The 26912-nt window shown below is 42.6% G+C and overlaps 8 protein-coding genes across 8 annotated transcripts; 6 read left to right on the forward strand and 2 right to left on the reverse strand.

The window, feature by feature from the left end:
• Positions 1-1125: 1125 nt before the first annotated feature.
• On the forward strand, positions 1126-2613 carry ALD4 (aldehyde dehydrogenase (NADP(+)) ALD4; the record flags this gene model as incomplete). The annotated part of the gene is made up of 1 exon (XM_018878661.1): positions 1126-2613. One exon carries the CDS (start codon positions 1126-1128, stop codon positions 2611-2613), a length of 1488 nt encoding a protein of 495 aa, XP_018735942.1.
• Positions 2614-4060: 1447 nt separating this feature from the next.
• Positions 4061-11338, forward strand: AWJ20_1759 (cell surface glycoprotein (predicted); the record flags this gene model as incomplete). Its single annotated transcript, XM_018878662.1, has 1 exon — positions 4061-11338. One exon carries the CDS (start codon positions 4061-4063, stop codon positions 11336-11338), a length of 7278 nt encoding a protein of 2425 aa, XP_018735943.1.
• Positions 11339-12742: 1404 nt separating this feature from the next.
• SKY1 (serine/threonine protein kinase SKY1) lies at positions 12743-14878 on the forward strand (the record flags this gene model as incomplete). Its single annotated transcript, XM_018878664.1, has 1 exon — positions 12743-14878. One exon carries the CDS (start codon positions 12743-12745, stop codon positions 14876-14878), a length of 2136 nt encoding a protein of 711 aa, XP_018735944.1.
• A 148-nt stretch (positions 14879-15026) lies between these two features.
• Positions 15027-16136, reverse strand: CWC27 (putative peptidylprolyl isomerase CWC27; the record flags this gene model as incomplete). The annotated part of the gene is made up of 1 exon (XM_018878665.1): positions 15027-16136. The coding sequence occupies one exon, from the start codon at positions 16134-16136 to the stop codon at positions 15027-15029; it is 1110 nt and encodes a 369-aa protein (XP_018735945.1).
• Positions 16137-16362: 226 nt separating this feature from the next.
• GUS1 (glutamate--tRNA ligase GUS1) lies at positions 16363-18567 on the forward strand (the record flags this gene model as incomplete). The annotated part of the gene is made up of 1 exon (XM_018878666.1): positions 16363-18567. The coding sequence occupies one exon, from the start codon at positions 16363-16365 to the stop codon at positions 18565-18567; it is 2205 nt and encodes a 734-aa protein (XP_018735946.1).
• A 1590-nt stretch (positions 18568-20157) lies between these two features.
• Positions 20158-22626, reverse strand: RMD8 (Rmd8p; the record flags this gene model as incomplete). Its single annotated transcript, XM_018878667.1, has 1 exon — positions 20158-22626. One exon carries the CDS (start codon positions 22624-22626, stop codon positions 20158-20160), a length of 2469 nt encoding a protein of 822 aa, XP_018735947.1.
• A 661-nt stretch (positions 22627-23287) lies between these two features.
• Positions 23288-24943, forward strand: RTF1 (Rtf1p; the record flags this gene model as incomplete). Its single annotated transcript, XM_018878668.1, has 1 exon — positions 23288-24943. The coding sequence occupies one exon, from the start codon at positions 23288-23290 to the stop codon at positions 24941-24943; it is 1656 nt and encodes a 551-aa protein (XP_018735948.1).
• A 349-nt stretch (positions 24944-25292) lies between these two features.
• Positions 25293-25892, forward strand: AWJ20_1765 (uncharacterized protein; the record flags this gene model as incomplete). The annotated part of the gene is made up of 1 exon (XM_018878669.1): positions 25293-25892. The coding sequence occupies one exon, from the start codon at positions 25293-25295 to the stop codon at positions 25890-25892; it is 600 nt and encodes a 199-aa protein (XP_018735949.1).
• Between the last annotated feature and the right edge of the window lie 1020 nt (positions 25893-26912).

A 26912-nucleotide genomic window follows, 5' to 3' on the forward strand; every position in this document is an offset into this window, starting at 1 on the left:
CCCTGTGCTGATGAACAGGGTTCTGCATGACAGTGGGTCATCAGCATCGGGTTAGGTATTTGATGGGTGATATCACTTATAGATTTGATCTGATAGTTAGTAATAAGATCTGATAAGGCGGCGTTGAAGTTGCTATTTTTTGGAATTAATGTTAGACACTTCTGTGAATTGGCGTGGTCCTCGGTATAGAATTTAGTGGTAGATATGCTATGTTATGTGGGCTGATGTTAATTGAGTAAGCAAACGAGAGTATTTAGTCAAGTGTCGAAGTGTTTAACCTCACATTCCGCGTTCATTGAGTGTAATGTGTCTTTGTCTACTATTACTGATTTGTCTTCACCGAAAGTGTTCCTGAGGTCAATCGCCCTGCTTCAACGAGTCATTTTGTAATTAGGCGCTAGTTTATACAAATCTGGAAATGACTTACGGTCTTAAAGTGGAGATGTCAAATATCTTTCAAGTTTGCGGGGTACTCAATGACAGGGCATAGTAGGACATCTTACCATACTGTTAGCGACACATGGCCATTGTTGTTCATGCCAATAAATTCGAATTGTGTAACTAATTTGATACCCGATAGGTCGCGACCTGCGGAGATGAATGGTACAGCGTCTAAATTGATTCGCTACATTAATATGCCGATGAAGTACCCCACGCGAAACGCGAGATGCGCCGTCCACTTAATTGTTAGATAGCGAAGACAGAGGCTTCACAAAGCAAAGGAAATAGAGATAAAAATCGCCTGGTCTCACAAATGGTTGAGTTGTAAATTGTATGGACGTTTCATTTTATATCATCTCCGAGAAGTTGAGTATGGATTTGTATTACCCTAATCTCTCCCGAATTAAATAACACACTAATGCACCCCGCGTCTTACCCCTCATTGCATCATGGAGGGGGAGTCGAAACTACCCCACCAAATTCACGCTTCCGAAAGGGCTCCGGGACAGGATGGTGTGGGGTGAGGTGGCCTGACACAGATGAATTAGATAGGGACAGCAACTATAAAAGCAGAGTATGATCCCCTCTTACCAATTACTTCTTTCGTGAATTACTTCTAGTTGGACTGGGACAGGTGTTCTAAATTTTCCTACTTCATTGATTTTATATTTATCACACAAGATAATGGGCTCAAATACTTTTGTCACAGTTAAGACTGCAAATGGTATTGAATACCAACAGCCAACGGGGTTGTTTATCAATAACGAATTTGTTCCGTCCATTTCTGGAAAGAAGTTTGCTGTTGAGAACCCCTCCAATGAAGATCATATTGTTGATGTCTATGAAGCTGAAGAAGCTGATGTAGATGTTGCTGTTGATGCAGCTGAAAAAGTATTTGATTCTTGGGCTAATGAACAACCAAAGAAGCGTGGTCTTCTTTTGTCTCGCTTGGCCGATAAGATTGAGGAGCATGCTGATGTTCTTGCTGCCATTGAGTCAACAGATAATGGTAAAACTTTGAATATGGCAAAAGGTGACGTTGGGCTCGTTGTTGACGTTTTCCGTTTCTACGCAGGCTGGGCCGATAAGATTTACGGTGATGTTATTGAAACAGATCCAGACCACTTTTCTTATACTCGTCGCGAGCCACTTGGTGTTGTGGGTCAAATCATTCCTTGGAATTTCCCGCTATTGTTAGCTTCTTGGAAGTTGGGACCAGCTCTGGCAACAGGCAACACTGTTGTTCTGAAGTCGGCAGAATCTACTCCTCTATCAGCTCTATATCTTGCCAACCTTGTTAAGGAGGTTGGGTTCCCGCCGGGTGTTGTTAATATTATCTCTGGTTTCGGAAAGACCGGCGCCTATATTGCTAGTCACATGAGAATTAAAAAGGTGGCTTTCACTGGGTCCACTGCAACTGGTAGATTTGTTATGAAGGCTGCCGCCACTTCAAATTTGAAGAAAGTTACTCTCGAGTTAGGTGGTAAGTCTCCTCACATTATTTTTGAGGATGCCGATTTGGAGACCGCTGTGGAGGCTGTTCGTGTTGGAATTTTTTTCAACTCAGGAGAGGTATGCTGTGCTGGCTCCAGAATTTATGTTCATGAGTCAGTCTACGATGACGTTGTCAAACTTTTCAAAGCGAAGGCAGAACAATCGGCTCCTGGTGATCCTTTCGAAAAGACTTCGTGGTATGGACCCCAAACTTCAAGGATTCAGTTGGATCGTATCTTGCAATACATTGAAGAGGGTAAGAAGGAAGGAGCTAAGCTGTTGACTGGTGGTAAAAGAATTGATCGAAAGGGCTATTACATCGAACCCACTATCTTTACTGATGTTAATGAAAATATGAAGATAGTTAAGGAAGAGATTTTTGGACCAGTTGTGACTCTTACCAAATTTAAGACTGTCGATGAGGTATTACAAATGGCGCACGACACCCAATATGGTCTTGCCGCAGGAATTCATACTCAGAATCTGTCAAAAGCTCTCCATGTTGCCAATAGTCTTCACGCTGGTACTGTATGGATCAATACTTTCAACGATTTCCATGCCCAAGTTCCATTTGGAGGTTATAACCAGTCAGGTACTGGTAAGGAGATGGGTAAGGAGGGCCTTGATGCCTATACTCAAGTAAAGGCTGTTCGCATTGGAGGCATTACGAAACATTAAGTGGTGAAAAATATGATTATTTAAACTTAGGCTAAGTAAATATGAATCCGTATACAAAAGCTCTGACGAGTTTCCCTATAATGGAAATTAACAAAAGGCTTTGTCGTCCAAAATACAATAACTTACGATCAAGTCTGCTTAGTCTCAACTGCCGAGTATATAGAGTTTAGAAGATGAGAAGGAGCCTTCTGACGAAGCATGCACAGACCCTAAGAGGGGCAAACAAGTAACTTTTATTTAAGGGGGGTTAAGATCTATTGCCAGCACTGGGATGATAATATCTGTTGCTGGGCAACAGGCATGCAAACCAACACACAAACTAATCCGTATGCACGACCGCAGGAGGGTGCAAAGCATTACCGGTGCTGGGAAGAAAGGAGTTTTTGTATGCTACAGGGTCTGCCTCTTACAAAAAAAGAATTCAATCTTGTCATATTTCAGCTTTTTATCATCTATTATCAGACTCACCAGGGCCCAGTTCTATGATGACCAGCGTAGGAACTGTGCATATAACCAAGAGCTGAGCTTTATTGCTAGGGGCAATGTTTTTAATCTCCTTCAAGGCTCTCTTTTCTGAAGCGAATATCTCCTTCTATATCCTTGATACATGTCTTTTCTTTTTTTGAATAATCAGTCTGTGTTCGTACTGTAGCAAGGTTTAGCAAGAGACCACCTTACTTAATCGAGCTAGACCATGCATGCATACGTTGACTATCTGTAATAAACGCGTCGATCAGTTACCAGTTCACGAAGAAAACCACGGTTATCATGCAGGCAGGGATTAGATTTCTTAACGGCGAAGAAAAAAGAAAAATAACAGAAATAAACATCGAGAGTTATATAGGGGTATTCATTAATTCTTCCTAAATGGTTCTAGCTTAAAAATATGGGCGCAGATTCTCACTGACACCCAATACATGTCACTTCAGTTCACATTGAATACAGCATCGGAATGTTTGTCGGACAATATATAAATACCCCTTTCCACTGCCAAATATCTAAATTGACAAACTTACCTTAAATAGTCCAATTGGCTGTTATTCCTCGATACCCAGTTAACATTCACCTTTTTTCGGTAAAGTTTACTTTTGTTGGTATGTTCTAGATAACGTTTTTAAGGTACAAGGCAAGGTATTAACTTATAGACTTTATAACCATAGATTCTATTATCTTCTAAGTCTGAATTTGTTTATTATAGACAATTCGACTTTCACCAGTACAATAGTCAGAGTATTAAGTAAGTTCAATATTCATATGGTGTAATTTAATTCAAAGAAGGTGATCACTGATTTACTAACCTATCGCAAAGGTTTTAATCGAAGAATAGGTTTAGTCAACAAGAGAATCAGGGACAAGCGGTAGGTAAGTGAAGTTGGACAATTATTCCCAAAACTCTGCCTGACAATAACAGACTAACATTGCGCCAGTTTCCAGGGATCGTATTAAAATGATCTACAGAAAGCTTACAGCTTACCTCTTTGTACTTCTTGTACTTGTGGCAGCAGTTCCATTAAACGTGAAGTACAACGAGTTCAATGAACATAAAAATTTACCAAACATCCACAAAGGCGAACCCCAATTCAATTCTCCTGAGCATGGGACTTCTAATATCAAACCAGGGTCGAAAATTGAACCTCATTTTCCAGATGGCCATTCTCCTAAGAAGGACCAGCCATGGTCTCCAAACAAAGATGATTCTCACTCTGAACCTCATTTCCCAGATAGTCACTCACCCAACAAAGATGAGCCTTGGGATAGCGATCATTGGCCTGTAGATGAACCTAAAACGCCTCATAAAGGAGGATCCAAATCAAGTCCGAAATTATGGCCCTGGCCATGGAATCACAAACCTTCTACGACTAAACATGTACAGAAACCTACCCCTACGCCAAAGAAGTGGCCTTGGCCTTGGCCCGTCAAACACACAACTACTTCCAAGCACCAAACTATCACTACTAAGATTTCTAAACCGACAACCATCAAACATTCTTCATCTGTTAAGAAGCCACTCACGACTAGTAAAAAGCACACAACATCTGAGAAGCAAGAGACTACCACAAAGCACTCCAGCTCCAAGAAACATACCAGTACAAGCCAGTCTCTAAGATCACTCAGTACATCGAGCAAGAAGCATTCGACGTCGAAGAAGCATAGCAGTTCGAAATCCTCCAAAAATGAGAGACCGACGACCAAACACACTTCAAAGCACACTACTAGTAAACACTCCACATCATCGAAGATAAACAAGCCTACTACCACTTCACACTCAACGACTCATCGGCCGTTTAGTCATCCGATAAGTAGCAAGCACACTTCGTCTACTAAGCACACTACTTCGACTAAGCACACTTCTTCGACTAAGCACACTTCGTCTACTGAGCACACTTCTTCGACTAAGCACACTACTTCAACTAAACACACTTCATCATCCACGAAGCACACGACTAGTAGTAAACACTCCACATCGTCGAAGATAAACAAGCCTACTACCACTTCACACTCAACGACTCATAAGCCGTTTAGTCATCCGATAAGTAGTAAGCACACTTCTACTTCCACGAAGCACACTTCTACTTCCACGAAGCACACTTCTACTTCCACGAAGCACACTTCTACTTCCACGAAGCATACTTCTACGTCTACGAAGCACACTTCTACTTCCACGAAGCATACTTCTACTTCCACGAAGCATACTTCTACGTCTACGAAGCACACTTCTACTTCCACGAAGCACACTTCTACGTCTACGAAGCACACTTCTACTTCCACGAAGCATACTTCTACGTCTACGAAGCACACTTCTACTTCCACGAAGCATACTTCTACGTCTACGAAGCACACTTCTACTTCCACCAAGCACACTTCTACTTCCACGAAGCATACTTCAACGTCCACGAAGCATTCTTCGTCTACTAAGCACACTTCATCGTCCACGAAGCACACGACTAGTAGCAAACACTCCACATCGTCGAAGATAAACAAGCCTACTACCACTTCGCACTCAACGACTCATCAGCCGTTTAGTCATCCGATAAGTAGTAAGCACACTTCTACTTCCACGAAGCACACTTCTACGTCTACGAAGCACACTTCTACTTCCACGAAGCACACTTCTACTTCCACGAAGCACACTTCTACGTCCACGAAGCACACTTCTACGTCCACGAAGCACACTTCTACGTCTACGAAGCACACTTCTACGTCTACGAAGCACACTTCTACGTCTACGAAGCACACTTCTACTTCCACGAAGCATACTTCTACGTCTACGAAGCACACTTCTACTTCCACCAAGCACACTTCTACTTCCACGAAGCATACTTCAACGTCCACGAAGCATTCTTCTACGTCTACGAAGCACACTTCTACGTCTACGAAGCACACTTCTACGTCTACGAAGCACACTTCTACGTCTACGAAGCACACTTCTACGTCTACGAAGCACACTTCTACTTCCACGAAGCACACTTCTACTTCCACGAAGCACACTTCTACTTCCACGAAGCACACTTCTACTTCCACGAAGCACACTTCTACTTCCACGAAGCACACTTCTACGTCTACGAAGCACACTTCTACTTCCACGAAGCACACTTCTACTTCCACGAAGCACACTTCTACGTCCACGAAGCACACTTCTACGTCCACGAAGCACACCTCTACTTCCACGAAGCACACTTCTTCGTCCACGAAGCATACTTCTACATCCACGAAGCACACTTCTACATCCACGAAGCACACTTCTACTTCCACGAAGCACACTTCTACTTCCACGAAGCACACTTCTTCGTCCACGAAGCACACTTCTACGTCTACGAAGCACACTTCTACGTCTACGAAGCACACTTCTACGTCTACGAAGCACACTTCTACGTCTACGAAGCACACTTCTACTTCCACGAAGCACACTTCTACTTCCACGAAGCACACTTCTACTTCCACGAAGCACACTTCTTCGTCCACGAAGCATACTTCTACATCCACGAAGCACACTTCTACTTCCACGAAGCACACTTCTTCGTCCACGAAGCATACTTCTACATCCACGAAGCACACTTCTACTTCCACGAAGCACACTTCTACTTCCACCAAGGACACTTCTACTTCCACGAAGCATACTTCAACGTCCACGAAGCATTCTTCGTCTACTAAGCACACTTCATCGTCCACGAAGCACACGACTAGTAGCAAACACTCCACATCGTCGAAGATAAACAAGCCTACTACCACTTCGCACTCAACGACTCATCAGCCGTTTAGTCATCCGATAAGTAGTAAGCACACTTCTTCGTCCACGAAGCATACTTCTACATCCACGAAGCACACTTCTACTTCCACGAAGCACACTTCTACTTCCACGAAGCACACTTCTACTTCCACGAAGCACACTTCTACTTCCACGAAGCACACTTCTACTTCCACGAAGCACACTTCTTCGTCCACGAAGCACACTTCTACTTCCACGAAGCACACTTCTTCGTCCACGAAGCATACTTCTACATCCACGAAGCACACTTCTTCTTCCACGAAGCATACTTCTACTTCCACGAAGCATACTTCTACTTCCACGAAGCATACTTCTACGTCCACGAAGCATACTTCAACGTCCACGAAGCACACTTCTACGTCCACGAAGCACACTTCTACGTCTACGAAGCACACTTCTACATCCACGAAGCACACTACATCGACTAGTAGCAAGCACACTTCCTCCACTAGTAGTAAACACACTTCTACTTCAACTAGTAGTAAACACACCACTTCGACTAGTAGCAAGCACACTACTTCAACTAGTAGTAAACACACCACTTCGACTAGTAGTAAGCACACTACTTCGACTAGTAGTAAACACACTTCTACATCTACGAAGCACACTACTTCGACTAGTAGCAAGCACACTTCTACATCTACGAAGCACACTACTTCGACTACTAGTAAGCACACTTCTACTTCGACTAGTAGCAAGCACACTTCTACATCCACGAAGCACACTACATCGACTAGTAGCAAGCACACTTCTTCCACTAGTAGTAAACACACCACTTCGACTAGTAGTAAGCACACTACTTCGACTAGTAGTAAGCACACTTCTACTTCTACGAAGCACACTACATCGACTAGTAGCAAGCACACTTCTTCGACTAGTAGTAAGCACACTTCTTCGACTAGTAGTAAGCACACTTCTTCGACTAGTAGTAAGCACACTTCTTCGACTAGTAGTAAGCACACTTCTACTTCAACTAGTAGCAAGCACACTTCTACTTCGACTAGTAGTAAACACACTTCTACATCTACGAAGCACACTACTTCGACTAGTAGTAAGCACACTTCTACATCCACGAAGCACACTTCTTCCACTAGTAGTAAGCACACTTCTACTTCTACTAGTAGCAAGCACACCACTTCTACTAGTAGTAAGCACACTTCTACTTCAACTAGTAGTAAACACACTTCTACTTCGACTAGTAGTAAACACACTTCTACATCTACGAAGCACACTACTTCGACTAGTAGTAAGCACACTTCTACTTCTACGAAGCACACTTCTTCGACTAGTAGTAAGCACACTTCTACTTCTACGAAGCACACTACATCGACTAGTAGCAAGCACACTTCTTCCACTAGTAGTAAACACACTTCTACTTCAACTAGTAGTAAACACACCACTTCGACTAGTAGCAAACACACATCTACTTCAACTAGTAGCAAGCACACTTCTTCCACTAGTAGTAAGCACACTTCTACTTCAACTAGTAGTAAGCACACTTCTACTTCTACTAGTAGCAAGCACACCACTTCTACTAGCAAACACACATCTACTTCAACTAGTAGCAAGCACACTTCTTCCACTAGTAGTAAGCACACTTCTACTTCGACCAGTAGTAAACACACTTCTACTTCAACTAGTAGCAAGCACACTTCTACATCCACGAAGCATAGTACATCTACAAGCCACCAGCCTTTCAGCCAACCTATCAGTACAAAGTCTTCAACAAAACACTCGACTTCATCAAAGACTACAAGTACCCATGTTACATCTAAGTCTACATCGACTTCGACAAAACACAGTACGACAACCAAGTCCACCAGCAGTAAGGGTACCACCTCTAGGACCACTTCGAAGGCTACCACTACTTCAAAGACTACCTCGAAGTTGACTTCTACTACTTTCAAGACTACCTCGAAGACTACAACCTCGAAGACAAGTTCTACATCTTCCAAGACTACTTCAAAGACTACTTCCACTTCCAAGACAACCTCGAAGACCAGTTCTACTACTTCCAAGACTACTTCCAAGACTACTTCCAAGACTACTTCCAAGACTACCTCGAAGACAAGTTCTACTACTTCCAAGACTACTTCCAAGACTACCTCGAAGACAAGTTCTACTACTTCCAAGACAACCTCGAAGACCAGTTCTACTACTTCCAAGACTACTTCCAAGACTACTTCCAAGACTACTTCCAAGACTACCTCGAAGACAAGTTCTACTACTTCCAAGACAACCTCGAAGACCAGTTCTACTACTTCCAAGACAACCTCGAAGACAAGTTCTACTACTTCCAAGACAACCTCGAAGACCAGTTCTACTACTTCCAAGACTACTTCGAAGACAAGTTCTACTACGTCTAAGACAACCTCGAAGACAAGTTCTACTACTTCCAAGACAACCTCGAAGACCAGTTCTACTACTTCCAAGACTACTTCGAAGACAAGTTCTACTACTTCCAAGACAACCTCGAAGACCAGTTCTACTACTTCCAAGACTACTTCGAAGACAAGCTCTACTACGTCTAAGACTACTTCGAAGACCAGTTCTACTACTTCCAAGACTACTTCGAAGACCAGTTCTACTACGTCTAAGACTACTTCGAAGACCAGTTCTACTACTTCCAAGACAACCTCGAAGACCAGTTCTACTACTTCCAAGACTACTTCGAAGACAAGCTCTACTACGTCTAAGACTACTTCGAAGACCAGTTCTACTACTTCCAAGACTACTTCGAAGACAAGCTCTACTACGTCTAAGACTACTTCGAAGACCAGTTCTACTACTTCCAAGACAACCTCGAAGACAAGTTCTACTACTTCCAAGACAACCTCGAAGACCAGTTCTACTACTTCCAAGACTACTTCGAAGACAAGCTCTACTACGTCTAAGACTACTTCGAAGACCAGTTCTACTACTTCCAAGACTACTTCGAAGACCAGTTCTACTACGTCTAAGACTACTTCGAAGACCAGTTCTACTACTTCCAAGACTACTTCGAAGACAACCTCGAAGACAAGTTCTACTACTTCCAAGACAATCTCGAAGACAAGTTCTACTACTTCCAAGACTACTTCGAAGACCAGCTCTACTACTTCCAAGACAACCTCGAAGACCAGTTCTACTACTTCCAAGACAACCTCGAAGACCAGTTCTACTACTTCCAAGACTACTTCGAAGACAAGTTCTACTACGTCTAAGACAACCTCGAAGACAAGTTCTACTACTTCCAAGACAACCTCGAAGACCAGTTCTACTACTTCCAAGACTACTTCGAAGACAAGTTCTACTACTTCCAAGACAACCTCGAAGACCAGTTCTACTACTTCCAAGACTACTTCGAAGACAAGCTCTACTACGTCTAAGACTACTTCGAAGACCAGTTCTACTACTTCCAAGACTACTTCGAAGACCAGTTCTACTACGTCTAAGACTACTTCGAAGACCAGTTCTACTACTTCCAAGACTACTTCGAAGACAACCTCGAAGACAAGTTCTACTACTTCCAAGACAACCTCGAAGACAAGTTCTACTACGTCTAAGACTACGTCAACTTCCAAGTCTACTACTACAAGTTCCAAGTCAACTACGACAACTAGTTCCAAATCCACTACTACGAGTTCCAAGTCTACATCTACCACTAGTTCCAAGTCAACTACTACGAGCTCCAAATCTACCACTAGTTCTAAGTCGACTACTTCTACTACAAGTTCTAAGTCGACTACTTCTACTACAAGCTCGAAGTCAACTACTTCTACTACAAGCTCGAAGTCAACTACTTCTACTACTAGTTCGAAGTCAACTACTTCTACTACTAGTTCGAAGTCAACTACTTCTACTACAAGTTCGAAGTCGACTACTTCTACTACAAGCTCGAAGTCAACTACTTCTACTACAAGTTCGAAGTCGACTACTTCTACTACAAGCTCGAAGTCAACTACTTCTACTACAAGCTCGAAGTCAACTACTTCTACTACTAGTTCGAAGTCAACTACTTCTACTACTAGTTCGAAGTCAACTACTTCTACTACAAGTTCGAAGTCGACTACTTCTACTACAAGCTCGAAGTCAACTACTTCTACTACAAGTTCGAAGTCGACTACTTCTACTACAAGCTCGAAGTCAACTACTTCTACTACTAGTTCGAAGTCGACTACTTCTACTACAAGCTCGAAGTCAACTACTTCTACTACTAGTTCGAAGTCAACTACTTCTACTACTAGTTCGAAGTCAACTACTTCTACTACCAGTTCGAAGTCAACTACTTCTACTACTAGTTCGAAGTCAACTACTTCTACTACCAGTTCCAAGTCTACGACTACTACAAGTTCGAAGTCAACTACTTCTACTACAAGCTCCAAGTCTACTTCTACTACAAGTTCTAAGTCCACGACTACAACAAGCTCTAAATCCACCTCCACTACTAGTTCCAAGTCCACAGCAACCAAGCTCTAAGTCCACTACAACTACCAGCTCCAAGTCCACGTTAATTACATTCGCTTAAACCTGATAACTTTCCTTCCAATTTTTCTTTTGGTTTATTAACTAACTCTGGTTTTCCACTTCTTCCTGGGTAACTTTCTCTTCTTCTATTTACTTATATCAATAAATACCATTTAATTATACACCCTAACTGCTATGTTTTTGACGATATGGACTTGTCAATAGTGCGTTGATGCGATCTCAAATACTTAGACTTAACCTGCCCCATTTTGACTATACTTAGCCTCCCAAAATGGTGCTAGTAAACTTTTCAAATTCAGTAGTGTATTTAAGGGTCAACCATCTATAATATTCCGTTTTCCGTTCAATATCTGTTATCTCCGCCGGGTGGCCGCTTTCCGCATCATTAGCCGTACTCGCTATGCCGGCAGACGGCCTCACCCTAATCCATACTTGGTCAGTATAGCGTTATCAGCTAGTTGAGCTTACGTTGGCTGCAAGGCTGCAAGAAGGCGCCGACAAACGGCCATTCTGCTTTAACTTAGAGTTAAACCCGACAGTCTACGCCAAACACCATATTTGGTTAAGCTTGAGTTTTTGTTCCACCACAACCCAGCGCACAGCAAAATCCGAAACCAACCAAACCCAAAGGCTACTTCTTGATTAACAATCGGAAGGAATTTTTTGCTTCTGTCCTCCGAAGTGGCCGACTTTCTGGCAACATACTGATCTTTTAGAACTGGACTCCACTTATTGTTGAGCTGGTCGAGTGATCGGTATAATAGTGGTTATACGCTTCAAACGGTATCAGTGTAGGTTGGTGTCTCCTCTACTGAGGCAGCTTTAATCGCTCCACTAATATTGCAACATCTTCGTCACCGGCATTGTCGATAGTGAAAGGGCAGTTTTCTTTTGTGTGCCAATACATACGAATCAACAGACTTGTACATTATTGTTAGCTTTGGCTTATGTGTACCAATATTCATAAACAAATTTGTATAGACAGAAAACCCTTAATTCTGTTTCAAGGCCAGTATTTTTGATAAGTATGGCAACCGTTGCAGCACCCCCAACATCAGAACCCAAGGCGTCGGGCATGAAATCTTCGACAGCTGCTTCTAAATCAATGTCACCGTATGTTCTGAAAAGAGTATTATTTGTTATGGAGGTTGAGAGATTGGTTTCCCTTATTCCCTGTGCCTGGAAGGTAGTGATGAAAGAAGTGATGCAAATCAAGTCTTGAATTAAATCTTGAGTTAGTTCTTAGCAGTACAATGCATACACAATATGGTGAATATCTATTTTTCTCTATACTAGGGCCACGGGGGTTTCGGAATCTGGCCATTTCTCTTCCAAAAGTGTGTCTCAAAAAATTGACTACTAACATGGTTTTCTAGATCTGCCCGGAAATCAAAGATGAAGGACAATGCCCATACCGTTCATCATGTTCACAAACATCACGGGCATGTGCATGTTCATCATAGTAAAAAAGACAACCATCATTTGCAGTCGAAACATCACCACCATGAGGGCCATGAAGATCACATAAATATTACTGCCGAGTCTACTGGGCTACCTCCAAAATACTCGGATCACCATAATAGTCACCAGCATAACAATAACAATAGCAATAACAACAACCACCCTTTACCACCTCTTTATACAGCCAAGTCAGAAAATCAGCCTGCAATTGGTCTTGGGGATAATGGTCAAACGACAGCCAGTAAGGCTGTATTATCCCCACTTGGGTCCAGTGGCAATGATACATCAACAGATGGTGGACAATATTGCTTTCAAGAGCAGGATGAGCCTCAATTTTATAATGAAGAAGAGGGGGAGATGGAAGTTCAAGAGGAAGGGGAAGGAGACGAAGAAGAAGAGGATGAGAAGAATCATCAGGATGAAGAGGATTTACAAGACTATTGTAAAGGTGGGTACCATCCAGTGCATGTTGGCGAGTTGTTCAAAAATGGACAGTATGAAATTATCCGTAAACTTGGATGGGGTCATTTCTCTACTGTGTGGCTTGCGAGAGATTTGAAGTCAACTGCTGATGATGACAAGCCAAAACATGTAGCATTAAAGGTAGTTCGGTCTGCTGCGCATTATACCGAAACGGCTCTCGATGAGATCAGTTTATTACAACAGGTGGTAAAAGCAAATCCAGATCATCCTGGAAGGCAATATGTCGTGAGGTTGTTGGATAGTTTTAAACACAAGGGCCCAAATGGTACGCATGTGTGCATGGTTTTTGAAGTTTTAGGAGAAAATCTTTTAGGGCTTATCAAGCGATATGAGCACAAGGGCATTCCAGTACCACTAGTAAAGCAAATAACGAAGCAAGTGCTATTGGGATTGGATTATTTGCATCGTGAATGTGGTATAATTCATACGGATCTGAAGCCGGAAAATGTCTTAATTGAAATTGGCGATGTTGAAGCCATTGTCCAAAAGCTTCATGAACAGGAACAGGAGGAGCGAAATAACTCTGCCACTTCAACCCCAAAACAATCTTCACGTGATAGTAGGACGGGCCGCAGAGCTAGTAGACGAAAATCGGTGGTCACGGGTTCGCAACCACTGCCGAGCCCAATAAACTCCCAGCACTCGATGGCATCGCTTGGTAATTCTTCATCTTCGCTATCGTCGTTTTCGTTCAAAAGCTTGTCACGGTCTTCTACAAATACCGAGCCTATAGAGGGAAAGCTGCTGTCAATATCTTTGGATGGCAAGAATAACGGTGAGCATGAGCAGCAAATTGCAAAGGATCAGGAACAGCCGAAGGGAGAGGACATACTCTCCGACACTAAAACTGACCTAATATCTTCGTCTTCTCTTCGTAAACCACCGTCGTCGTCAAATATTGCTGCGGCTATAATGGCGTCGGCATCAGCCAACGCCAGTCCTACGCGAACCACACCAGAACCTGTAGCGCCAGCATCTCCAGACCCATTAGAGGGACTAATCTCGGTAAAAATTGTTGACCTTGGAAATGCATGCTGGGTAGATCATCATTTTACGAATGACATCCAGACTCGTCAGTACCGGGCTCCAGAGGTCCTTTTAGGATCGTACTGGGGTGCATCTGCGGACACTTGGAGTATGGCATGTATGACTTTTGAGTTACTTACTGGCGATTACCTCTTTGATCCTCGTTCGGGTAGCAAATATTCGAAGGATGATGACCATATTGCTCAAATCATTGAATTGATGGGTAAGATCCCACTGGAGGTTATTCTTACTGGCAAATGGACTAGCGAATTTTTCAATCGAAAAGGACAGTTGAGAAATATTCAGAAACTTCGACTATGGAAATTAACCGACGTACTTAAAGAGAAATATCATTACTCGGAAGAGGAGTCAGAGCTCTTGGCAAGCTTTTTGGAACCTATGCTAGCTCTAAACCCCAAGAAGCGAGCAGACGCTGGTGGTATGTTGGGACATCCTTGGATAAAAGACAGTCCTGGAATGGGGAACGTTGCAATCGCTCGACAGCTAGGGAGCATAGGTGAAGATATTCCGGGATGGGCTTGTGAAGCTCGCAAGAAATGATGATCTTTACTGCGTCCAGCTGGTCCTGCCGCTCTCACTTTTAGGAAGTAACTGTACAATAACATTTCAATTCGTCATTATTTACCTTCATCCAGACATACGTACATTCTTAAGTATATATTATTACTACATTTGTATGATTTTATGGTCAACCAACTGTTTCAAACTTGTGATCCCAAAGCCCAGCAGAATCATCAATTTCGTCTTCATAGTCGCTGGGAAGGTCATCATCCGAATTCCATGTGTTTTCAAGCGCAGTTAAGCCTCCGTTGCTTGTTAATTGGGCCGCGGTTGATGCTACGAGAGTGGAGGGGGATCTAGAGACTTTGGATTGAAACTTTTTAAGCATCTCAAGTGTCACTTTCTCTCGCTCCTCTTTAGTTTCAGGCTTTTGCTTTTTAGATTTAGTATCAGTTTGAACTGGAGGTTGTGGTCGTTTGTTAGAGTTCGCGGAAAGGCTTGTATGTTCTTTGGAATTGGAAATAGAGGACTGCTCTTCTTTTTGAGACGGAGTCTGCAGTAATACGCTGTCTACTTGTAATTCTGATGTATGATGCGATGGTGCTTTCTTCAGCTTTCTATCTTTCAGAAGTTCGTGAGCCGGCCTTATTTTAACGGAACCAGTTTCAGTGTCGTCGGTATCTTCTTCACTGCCATAAGATATCCTTACTTTTGGTTTTTTCTTCTTGGGGACAGGTTTGTTAGATGGGTCATGGGAAGACTTGTTTACTACTCCCATAGCTTTCGCCTGCAAATCTGTAAAGTAGGGTATTACTACTTCCGTACGCTCTATAACCACAGGGTACAATGGTTTTTCGTCATCTACAGCTCCTTCCGCTATCTGTAGCACATTGTAGAAAGTTTCGCCACCAATCCTACCAAATATCGTATTCTTATTATTGAGTTCTGGCGCCTGTACAAGGGTAATAATAAACTGAGAGCCATTGCTGTTCTTCTGACCAGTATTCGCACTTGCTACAATACCTCGCTTATTAAAGCGCAAACGACTATTGAATTCATCATTAAACATACCACCGTCATAAATAGATTGTCCTCCAAACCCAGTCCCACTAGGATCACCAGACTGGACTATAAAGTCCTTAACTACACGATGAAATGTGCAATTGTCGTAGTAGCCATTTAAACATAATTGTATAAAATTACGACTAGTCAAAGGTGTTTCTTTTGCCCACAATTCAATTTCAATCGGACCCTTGGTGGTATGTAGAATGACCCTAGCCGTAGTAGCAGGTTCCATATCTGATGCTTTTCTAAAGCTCGTTCTCGTCTCTATGATGCGATTTTAGGATGCTACACCTGTCTGTCTATAAGTGTCCTGCACCTGCATATAGATTTAGCGACCTACATACAGATAGGCTCAGCGGTTAGGGCGGTAGAGTGATTGAAAAATTCAGATCCACATAAACGCTTGTCACATCTCGACATTATTTGTTTATCTTGACACCATAGTCAACATCTATAAAATGTCTCAATATAAACTAACCTTGGCTGCCAAAGCACCATTAGTTGGCTATGCCGCTCTTATTGGATCATTCATCATCAACCATGAAGAACCAACTTCTCCTATCGACCTCTCCTTTGTTGATGCCGCTGTGGTCGATAGTAGTGTGCCTGAATCAAACACAGTACTAACCCATGGCACTGAGGGCAAGTCTGTATACGGTACAGTCGAAGTTTTGAATGCATTAGCAGAAGCATTCCCTAATGTTCTTCCTGTCACTCCTGCCGCTTCGGAATGGATTGAGTTTGCATTCAAGTCATTCTCAGGAAAGGACTTCAAGACCTTGACTCCTTCATTGGAGAAGCTTGAAGCCCACTTGAACTTCCGTTCCTTTGTACTTGGTGACTATAGACCCTCAATTGCGGATGTTGCACTCTGGGGTGTCTTGAGAGCCAACGCTGTAGTCGGTGCTTCCTGTAAAAATGGTACGTTCATTAATATTGCTCGTTGGTACAAATATTTCGACACCAGCCGTTTTTTTGGAGGTGCTGTCGAAACTATGAACAAGGAAGTCCTTGATATCCGTAAGCAATCAAAAGTTGGCCAAAAGAAGGAATCCAAGGCTTCATATGACATTGGCCTCATTGATGCCGTTGATGGCAAGGTTGTCACTAGATTTCCTCCTGAGCCTAGTGGATACTTACACATTGGGCACGCTAAGGCTGCTGTATTGAACCAATACTTTGCCGAATTGTACCATGGTAAACTGATTGTCCGTTTTGATGATACAAACCCCAGCAAGGAAAAAGTCGAATTCACCCAGTCCATTCTTGAGGACTTAGAGCTCTTAGGGGTCAAGCCTGATAGATTAACGCACTCTTCGGATTATTTCCAAGAGATGTACGATTACGCTGTACAGATGATTAAGGATGGTAAGGCTTACTGTGATGATACCCCCCAAGAAAGAATGAGGGAAGAAAGAGGTGAAGGAATTGCTAGTGCTCGTCGTAATAGAACTGTCGAAGAAAACTTAGCTATCTTCAATGATGAGATGAAAAATGGTACTGAAGTGGGCCTCAAGAACTGTCTTCGTGCCAAGATCTCTGTTGATGCTGGTAACAAGACTCTTCGTGATCCTGTCATTTTCCGATGTAATCTTACCCCTCACCATCGCACTGGTACTCAATGGAAAATGTATCCCACCTATGATTTCTGTGTTCCAATCGTCGATTCTATTGAAGGAGTTACCCATGCTCTCAGGACTACCGAGTACACTGACCGTAACGCTCAATATGATTGGATGTTGAAAGCCCTTAAGTTGCGTAAGGTTCACATTTGGGATTTCAGCCGAGTGAGCTTCAAAAGAACTTTACTTAGTAAACGTAAGTTGCAATGGTTTGTTGACAAGGGCCATGTCAGCGGTTGGGATGACCCTCGTTTCCCAACTGTTCGCGGAGTTCGCCGCAGAGGTATGACTGTAGAGGGACTCAAGAGCTTTATCATTTCTCAGGGTCCTTCTCGAAATATTCTCAATTTGGATTGGTCGCTTATTTGGGCCACCAACAAGAAGGTGATTGATCCCATTGCACCTCGTCATTCTGCTGTAGTCACGAAGAATGCTGTCCCAATCGTACTCACCGGAGGTGAAGGAGTACCAGCCCATTCAGTTAAGGAAACCAAGTTGAAGCACAAGAAGAATGCCGATTTAGGTAATAACGATATCATTTTCTCATCAAGGCTGCTCATTGATCAAGAAGATGCTGAGACTTTGAAAGATAATGAGGAGTTTACCCTTATGGACTGGGGTAATGCCATTGTAGAGAAGATCCACAAAAATTCTGAGAATGTTATTACTGGTATTGATGCCAAACTTCATCTTGCAGGTGACTTTAAGAAGACCGAAAAGAAGATCAGCTGGCTCGCTGACACTGATGATGTTATTCCTGTTGAACTTGTTGACTTCGACCATCTTATCACCAAAGAGAAAATTGAGGAAGGCGAAAACTTTGAGGACTTCCTTACACCTGAGACTATTTTCAAAACCGAGGCTGTTGGTGATGTCAATGTTAAAAATCTCAAGAAGGGCGAAGTCATTCAATTTGAGCGCAAGGGATTCTATGTGGTTGATGTGCCTTACTCGGAAGAATCCAAGAAGGTCGTCTTTTTCACTGTGCCTGATGGGAAGGTTGTTTCCAAATACGGTGCCAAGAAGGCCACCAAGGACTAAAACATATGTCTCACTTCAATGTCATAAATAAATATACTATAAAGACTAGACTCCCATCGCTTTGATTGAGTGGTGTCTCCAAAGACTGTACCTACTAATATTACCTCTCGAGATATGACTATCTTATCCAAAAAGAGTCCAATCGTTGACCTTAAACCCTGCATATGCACCTTGATTTCGATCGGCAGTCACGCAACTGAAAACGAGGATCAAACTGGCTATGGTTGACTTTTACGACTCCACTAGCCAAGTTCGGGTCTGTTGCTTCTGATATACTTTCTGAAAAAGTATAAATTGAAAACTATATCTACAAATTTGTTACCTACTCTTTGCTGAGCTGTGTGGCGTCTCCCCAACAGCATGAACCACCAAAAAAGCTCATATGAATTCCATGTTCAATATCTACCAACTCAATCTGCTCCTAAGATTTATTTTCTGTTATCATCAGCGGTTGGTGAAATGTATAGGAATCACAGATCTCAGCTGTTTCTTCCAAAGTGATTCGAGTTGTCAGATAAAGTCACATCCTCCTAAGAGGGCAAGGGATAGGTACAAGTGATGGATAAGGCCCTGTTCTCTGGGCTACTGGCTCAAGTTGTCACGTGAATGATTATAGCGCCGTCTGTTTGTATGCAGATGACCTTTGGCGGAGAAGGTTGATTTGGACCACTACTGAAAACAGTGCACGACTGATCTAAAATATTTTCAAATCTCATAGTACTGGATATGTCGCTATTTATGAGAAAAGGAAGTACTGGTGATGGGAGTAGGCCACATTCAACGCCTATATCACGAAGTAATAGCAATGTCCAGCTTGCAACCGACATGCAGCACCCACCGCTGAAGCTTTTGGGATTGAAATTCGTGAACACCCGTCTGAGGTTTTTGTTGGTATTTTCTCGTGCATTGTCAGTTCTTCCATGCTTCATAGGTATGTGGAGATGTTTCTATGAGTCGTGGCAGATATTCTACCACTCAGGCGGTCCTCGCCCATTAGTCTCTGTGCAATCATCGGAACAACTCATGGCTGGCATTTGGTGTATTGTTTCTGGGTACTTGTCATATGCCGTGTTAGATGGATTAATGGTACGGTGGATTGTGACATACTCCACTCCTGCAGCAATAGTTCGAATGCTCTCCTGTAGCAGTCTTAATATTGTCATGATTCAAACTCTGCATTCACTGACCGACAAGGAGTATCTTTTACACACATGGATTCTCGTATCCTGCATTCTCACATTAGCATATACCATACAAAACTTTGTAACCAGCAATCTGGCGTTGGAAAAGAAAACCCGCTCAGTTGATTTACTGAACATAGCCGTATTTGCTGTTGTCCCTGTAGGGATAGCCTCTTTCATTACTATGCTTGGGCTGTTGCGAAGCATTATGATTCTGAGAATGGGAATTTAAAGAAGTGAGGGAATTATACGTAGGAGATTTCGGGGAATTTTTATTTTATTTTATTGGCATAAGGGTATATCTTCAAGTAAAAGCATCATTTGCATCACTTAACAATTACATGTAAATATTATACTATGGTCACGAAAGAAGAAGGAATAGAATTAAAAGGCTTATGAGACTAAATAATTAACATGGATTATTGTCGTTTATGGAATAATGCAAAACGTAGGACAATTTCCAGCTGTATAAGTTGTTAGTATTGGATTCTCCACTGTAGACTTCAAATGCTATACTTACAGAAGAAACGCCAAGTGAGAGAATAATGAGAATAATAATGACCCATGTAATATGTGACATATTTGCTTCGGCAATCGAATCAGCAATTATATTAGCTAGTTCGAGGAATACTTTACAACGTTCATTAAGAACGAGAATGCGTTGTTCAATCTCAAGATACTCCCGGATGGCTGTGTAAAGTGGATTAAGTGATGGCTCAGACTCCCAGAAAAATTCTGGGGTATCCAGCACGTTAGAACTAAGGTTAACATCAACCCGCAACTTGAAGAGCTTACCAGATATTTTCAAAACTTCTTCACGTTTCATACCCAATTTACCTGTCAATGCCAGCATACGAGGGACGTGCTTAACATCATGCATGTTTACGTCCATGCGAGCTTCGAATCTACTTAGTTTCGTGGACTGAGCAATTGCATGTGACATGGCCAATTTGATCATATGGTCTCCCGATCTTAGCGTGATCATATCATTGTAGATTCGAGGTTTGACAGTATTTGGCGAGTATGTGAAGTGCATTTCCTCGGTTTCAATATCTGAGTCACTAATGGCTCTAACTGCAAGTGACTTGGTGCCATTCTTACCATACATGAGGTCAGCAAGAACAGCCTTTTCCTGATTTTCAGTGAAGTTCCAGAACACTACGACACCATAAGAAAATATAAAAATCTCTGCATGCTTGAGGTCATCGGTAGGCAGATGCCGCTGTTTAGGGCGTGGTGACACCGTGTGATGTCCTGAAGAAACTAAATCTTCTTCCTGTTTTCCTGCTGTCTTGGCCCCAGATGGCAGTTTGGAGGATTCGACCGAACTCTCATTCTCAACCCCGCCTTGAGGGGTAGTAGTAGTAGCAGCAGTGTAAGCTCCATTAGACGTGTCGTCACGGTTCGATGCGGCCGGCAATTTTCTCATGTCATGATCTTTTAAATCAATTAAATCATTATCAAGATTAGTGGTAGGTTTCTTGTCACTGGGCGAGAGTCTTGTAGGTCCTAACGTTGTAGGGGATATCGCGGCTGGCATGTAAGACTGGTCGCGTGGAGAAAAATCCTGAGGTTCCGAGGGGTCGAAATCGGGACTATTTTCCTGCCAAAAATCTTCGTTTTCTTGTCGCAGATGGTGCAGTCGATTTATGCTAGAGGAGGATTTGGAATTAGCATTGGAAATATCAATACGAGGAGTACTCGTGTCAGTCTGTTCCTGGTCATTATTTTCATCATCTCCGTTGTTATGAGGGTGTCCTCCATGCCCAAGTTCATCACTACGGTCAGAATTATCTTTACCAGTTGGACCTTCCCCCCCTGAAAAATATTCAAAATGGTGATCGACTTGCTCAGATTGGTCTATAAGTTGTTCGAGCATCATGATGCCTCCAGGACTACTCTTCACCCTGGACCCTTCACCATCACCCGGCAACAAGGGAAGATAATATGGAGCGAAGAGAGCCTCGTCATAAATTCTTGGTCTGATTTTGTGGTTTTCCCGCAAGAAGTCACTGATAGCTTGTAATCTCATGCCATCAGCAATGCAGTAGGCAGTGACTCGAGGAAATTTATCTGTTCTTCTATCTCGAGGTAGTCTCTCAGCATATGAACGCTGAGGACGGTCAGACTCGAATTCATCACCCGACATATGTGCATATGGTGCGGGGGGTGGTTCAAGATCTTCATTGTCAGCATCTTCGAAGTGAAATCCACGGTTACTGACCTCATCCTCAGGAATGAGAACCAATTTTTGTGAAAGTTTGGTGGTTCTACTAGGGATGTTTTGAGACAATCTCGGCGGAGGACCAGATTTCCTGCCGGAAGTACCGCTATTACTACGACCGCCTCCTCCTGCAGCACTATTAAATCTCCTTCCCGAACCATAGTTGTATACTACACTTGAAGAGCTGGTGGGATATGGTCCATGTCTCGGTTGCCCAGCAGTATCTCCTCCGGCGTCGCTGTAGATGCTACCAGGGCCACCAGCGACAACAGCAACAGGGCTTCCTGGAGAAGCGAACCTACTGGCAGCAGAGCTCCCAGCAGTGGCTCCATAACTTGTAGCCCGTCTGAATGAGCCTGTTCCAGTCCCAACGCCCATGAACTTTGGTATTGATCTCTTGTGCCCAGATGGAATATCTCCAACATCTGATAAGATATTATCAATAGAGATGTCTTCAAATTGGGGCCTTGGGCCATGGTCGCCCCTCATGCGAGAGTTTCTATACCCATTGGCAGAAAATCCACCACTATATCCCGCATTGCCCGATCTCGCAACAAAGGGGGCCGGCCTGCCACCATTGGGTGCATTTCTAACATCTGTGACTAAGATTGAGGGTGTTCGCTTTGCAGTGGGCTGCTTTTTATTCGTCGACATGTTTCCTATAATGAGCACTGATTTTGTTGATTATGTTCGTAACTCCACCAAAGGTATCGGTCTTGTGAACCTCCACTGGGGTTGGTGAGCTTTGAACTGCAATGATAACGCTCCTGGTCTACAATATCTTATTCTTTCACGATCGTCAAAACAACCACATAACCATGTACCCTAACCATGCATATATTAGTGTGGAGTGTGTACACGAGAGAGTTCAGCCTATACTTGTAAGATTTGATAACTATACTTAATTATGAGTTTTAATTGATGATTTATCCATCTGAAGTATTCCTACAAGATGATTAGGTTCTTTGATAAAATGTATCTTAATAATAACAATAATAGTAATAATAATAATAATAATAATAATAATAATGTTATTATTGGGGAGAAGTCGAAGTTCGATACAATGGGCATCTGATTACCCTTTCATTTGAAATCAATCTTTAATACGGCCGAGTTTTTATCTTTATAAAGTCATTTCAATTCTTATTAACCTGTATATTATTAGATGTCGTCTAAAAATATTGGAATTGTAATTCATGGGAATGTCGAAGTTAGATAGCTGGAGATGCGTGGTACCTAACCCTAACCGTTGTCGTGAATTTCATGTTCGTTAGCAGTGAGTCGATACACGTTCATACATCAAATAAGAACAATAATGTCAGATTTGGACGACGATTTGTTGGCTCTTGCTGGAGCTGGATCCGATGATGGTGGAATAGTGTCAGATAATGAAGAGCTTGAAAGGAGGACTAGCGGAAAGAAGCGAAGTAGAAATGCGAATTACGATGACGAAAGCGACTTCGATGAAGAAGAGGAAGAAGAAGATGATGACGAGGGAGAGGATGTCACAGATGATGACGAAGAGGCTACAGAGGAAGAAGACTTACACTCGGTCAAAAATCCGTATCCTCTTGAGGGAAAGTACAAAGATGAACAGGATAAAGCCTACCTCGAAGGATTAGCAGAAGTTGAAAGAGAAACCATTCTGTTCGATCGTTCACAAGAAATGCAAAAGTTCCAGGAGATGGAGTATTTGGCCCAAAGGGCTCGAGAGAGAAAGCAGACTGAAAAGGCGTTAAAGAAGCGATCTAAAAAACAATCTGAAGAAGGTTTACTGGCTACAAAGCGATCTACTAGAGATAAAACAGGTGGCATCCCGTCGACCAAAAAATCAAAACTATCAGAATTAAAGCAAAAAAGGCAAGAGAAGCACCATCGAAAAGCAGGTGGTCTAGAAGTTCCATATCGCCGTGGTGAGAGGGATTCGTCCGAAGACGAAGAGGATGAGGGTTACTTCGAGGATGAAGACGAAGGATACGGCCGCGATGGAAAGAAGCGGGAGGATGAAGTTGAATGGGCCGAGACAAAGCCTTCTAAGGAGGTGACATATGAAGATCTGAACAAAATAAAGTTTGGAAAGACACTATTTTCAAGATTCTGTCACAATCCTGGTTTTGAAGATGTAGTCATTGGCACATTTGTGAGGATAAATATTGGCTTTAATAGGGAAAAACAAGCCAATGTTTATCGTGTATGTCAAGTCAAGGAGGTTGTCAAGGCGAGTAAGCCATATACGTTCCTAGGAAGAACTGTCGATGAAAATATTCGGGTTGCTTATGCTGACAGCGAGCGAACGTTCGAAATGGGTATATGTAGCGACCAGTCCATTACTGAAGAAGAGTTCCGGTCGTGGAAGTCAGCTATGGACAAATCAGGATTAAGTGTTATATCCAAGCGAAGGGTAGATCGTAAATTGGAAGAGCTCACTGCCTTCCAATCACGGGTTTTGACGGCCGAGGAAGTCAACCAAATGATTCAAAGACGTCAAAAGCTTTCTGGAAAAAATCTTGGTGCCAATATTGTTCTTGAAAAGTCTGTTCTTCAGCAAAGGAGGGTGATTGCACTGGAGCAAAACAATTTCGAAGAATTGGAGCAAATTGATCAGCAAATAGAGAGTATTGACCGTATGCTCAACAAGTCAAAACGACGCTCTGAGATCGACAAGCTCGCAAAAGTGAATGAGAGAAATAGAAGAGCCAATCTTGATGAAATTCGTAAAGCAGAAGTTCTCGCCAACGAGACGCGAAGGAAACTTACTAAGGACGCCAATATTTCGAACCCCTTCAATCGGTTGAGAACGTCTGCCCGTATTTTCTATCGAACAGGGTCCCAATCTGAATCTCCAGCACCAGCTGCGGCCACTGAACAGAACAACGAAGAATCTATCACAGCTGTTTTGGGAAACGCCAAACACATTGATCTCGATGAACTTATTGCCTCACTTGATATTCCTTTGGAAATTACAATTTAGCTTCATTGATGTACATATTTTAGCGCCTTTTCAATATCTGAACGTTTTGCATCTGGATTCTGTGGCAGAGCCACAGAACCGGTTATTCCTTCTTTACGGAAGCCACAGAGCTATATACCGTGCAATTGCGTTGACATTGTAAAAGAATTAATGTTATCTCACAAGGGTCGCAACTCCACAGCACGGCTGCCCTGCAGCATTTAGCTAATGTATCTTGCTGCTGTCGAGCAGTAACATATTCATCAAATACTTGACCACGTTAAGTGCTTCTATTTGTAGCACACAATCAATTTACCCATTACCAGAAAGAGCCTTAAAGTAGACGTTATTACCTGGATAAGTGTTCAATATGACTGCCCCCATCACGCCCCGTGACACGCCGGATGTAATTGGAGGTGCGACTTTAGCAGAACAGATAATAGAAGCAGCTCGACGAAATAATGTGGAGTTATTAGACGAAGTACTGTCTGATGCCACGCAAGGAATTCCAGAGGGAGATGAAAAGCACAGAGTAGAGTCTATTGCGAAACTGATTAATGAAGCTCGCGATCCATTGGGAAACACTGCATTACACATTACGGCGCGAAATGGCCATTATGAGGTTATGGACCAGATTCTAGACCAAGAAGGGGTCGAGGTGGATCCTGTAAACCTACTCGAAGGTGATACTCCTCTTCACTGCGCTGTGAGATATGCCAATGCCGGGGAACCCGAGCATGGCACATTCATTGTTGAAGAACTGGTTGAAGCAGGCGCCGATCCAAGAATTAAAAATAAACATCAACAGAAGGCTGTTGAGCTCATCTCAGTTCCCAATGAGAAATTAGAGGAAATTCTTGCCGGTGCAGAATTTGCTCTTGTCTATGGCCCCAAACCAGGAGAACAAACGCAGGCAGAAGACCCTACGCCGAACGAATCAGAAGGAAGCAGCTCCGAATCTGAGAATTAGCGTGGCTTTGTGTGATTTAGCCGGATCTACTCTATTCATCATATATAACACCCCAATGCATATTAGAAGTCATATTTTTCTGATAGATTCTATTCTAACTATGTTTCACTCTGATATTATATCAGAGTAGCCGAGTCAGTTCTCCATTTTTTATCAACAGAAAACGACTTGATAAGAAAAGCGTGAAGTTAGCTGAACTATAATTACCTATCTCTTATGACGCAATATAGATGCTACAATACCAAAGCCCACAGCAAGAGCGCCACCCACAATGGCCACACCAATAAGACCCTCCTTGTTTAGCTTATCTTCAATCACTTGGCGTAGGTGAGCTACCTGGCGATTAGAGGGCTCAATGTCAAGTAAGATATCGCAATATTTACGAGCATTTGTATAGTCCCCTAGCTTGAAGCTACCTACTGAAAGGTAATACAAACATTCTCTGCGTCTTTGGGGAGCATCTTTAAAAACTTGCGTAAGGAGCTGGACACCTAGCTGTTGGTCTTTGACTACATCACTTTTAATCAGTCCCCATGAATAGTTGAATCGTGTCTGAAGACTAACAAATTGACCTTCACTCTCATACTGTTGTTTTAGGACTTTAAGCTCATCTGCTGGGAGTGGACTGTGCACAGTTAGTAAGAGCTGAGTGAATATAGATATACAAATTATTTCCAATGAACTAATTCCGTTGGGGTTCCATACGACAGGGGCTTAAGTCAGTTGGCTACTGGTTCGGTAGAAACTTACATTGATACCTCCTCCAATGCTAAATCGTGTTAGTAATCATCTGTGTATCTGGCTGTTTACGCTATTTGCCAGTCTGCATCACTATCTTTGAAAATCAAGCCATGAGTCAATGGACTAATGGTCAGTGGCACAGCTTACAAAAGCAGAGGGGCAATTGCCATTTGGTTGCTGCCAATAATCAACAATCTTCAGAATTCCTTTCAAAAAAAACTTACCAGGAAGATATTCGTCTTTTTTATCACCCATTTAGTCTTTGATTGTGAGATCTAA

The sequence above is a fragment of the Sugiyamaella lignohabitans genome, chromosome A (assembly GCF_001640025.1).
Source record: "Sugiyamaella lignohabitans strain CBS 10342 chromosome A, complete sequence".
Lineage (NCBI taxonomy): Eukaryota > Fungi > Ascomycota > Dipodascomycetes > Dipodascales > Trichomonascaceae > Sugiyamaella > Sugiyamaella lignohabitans.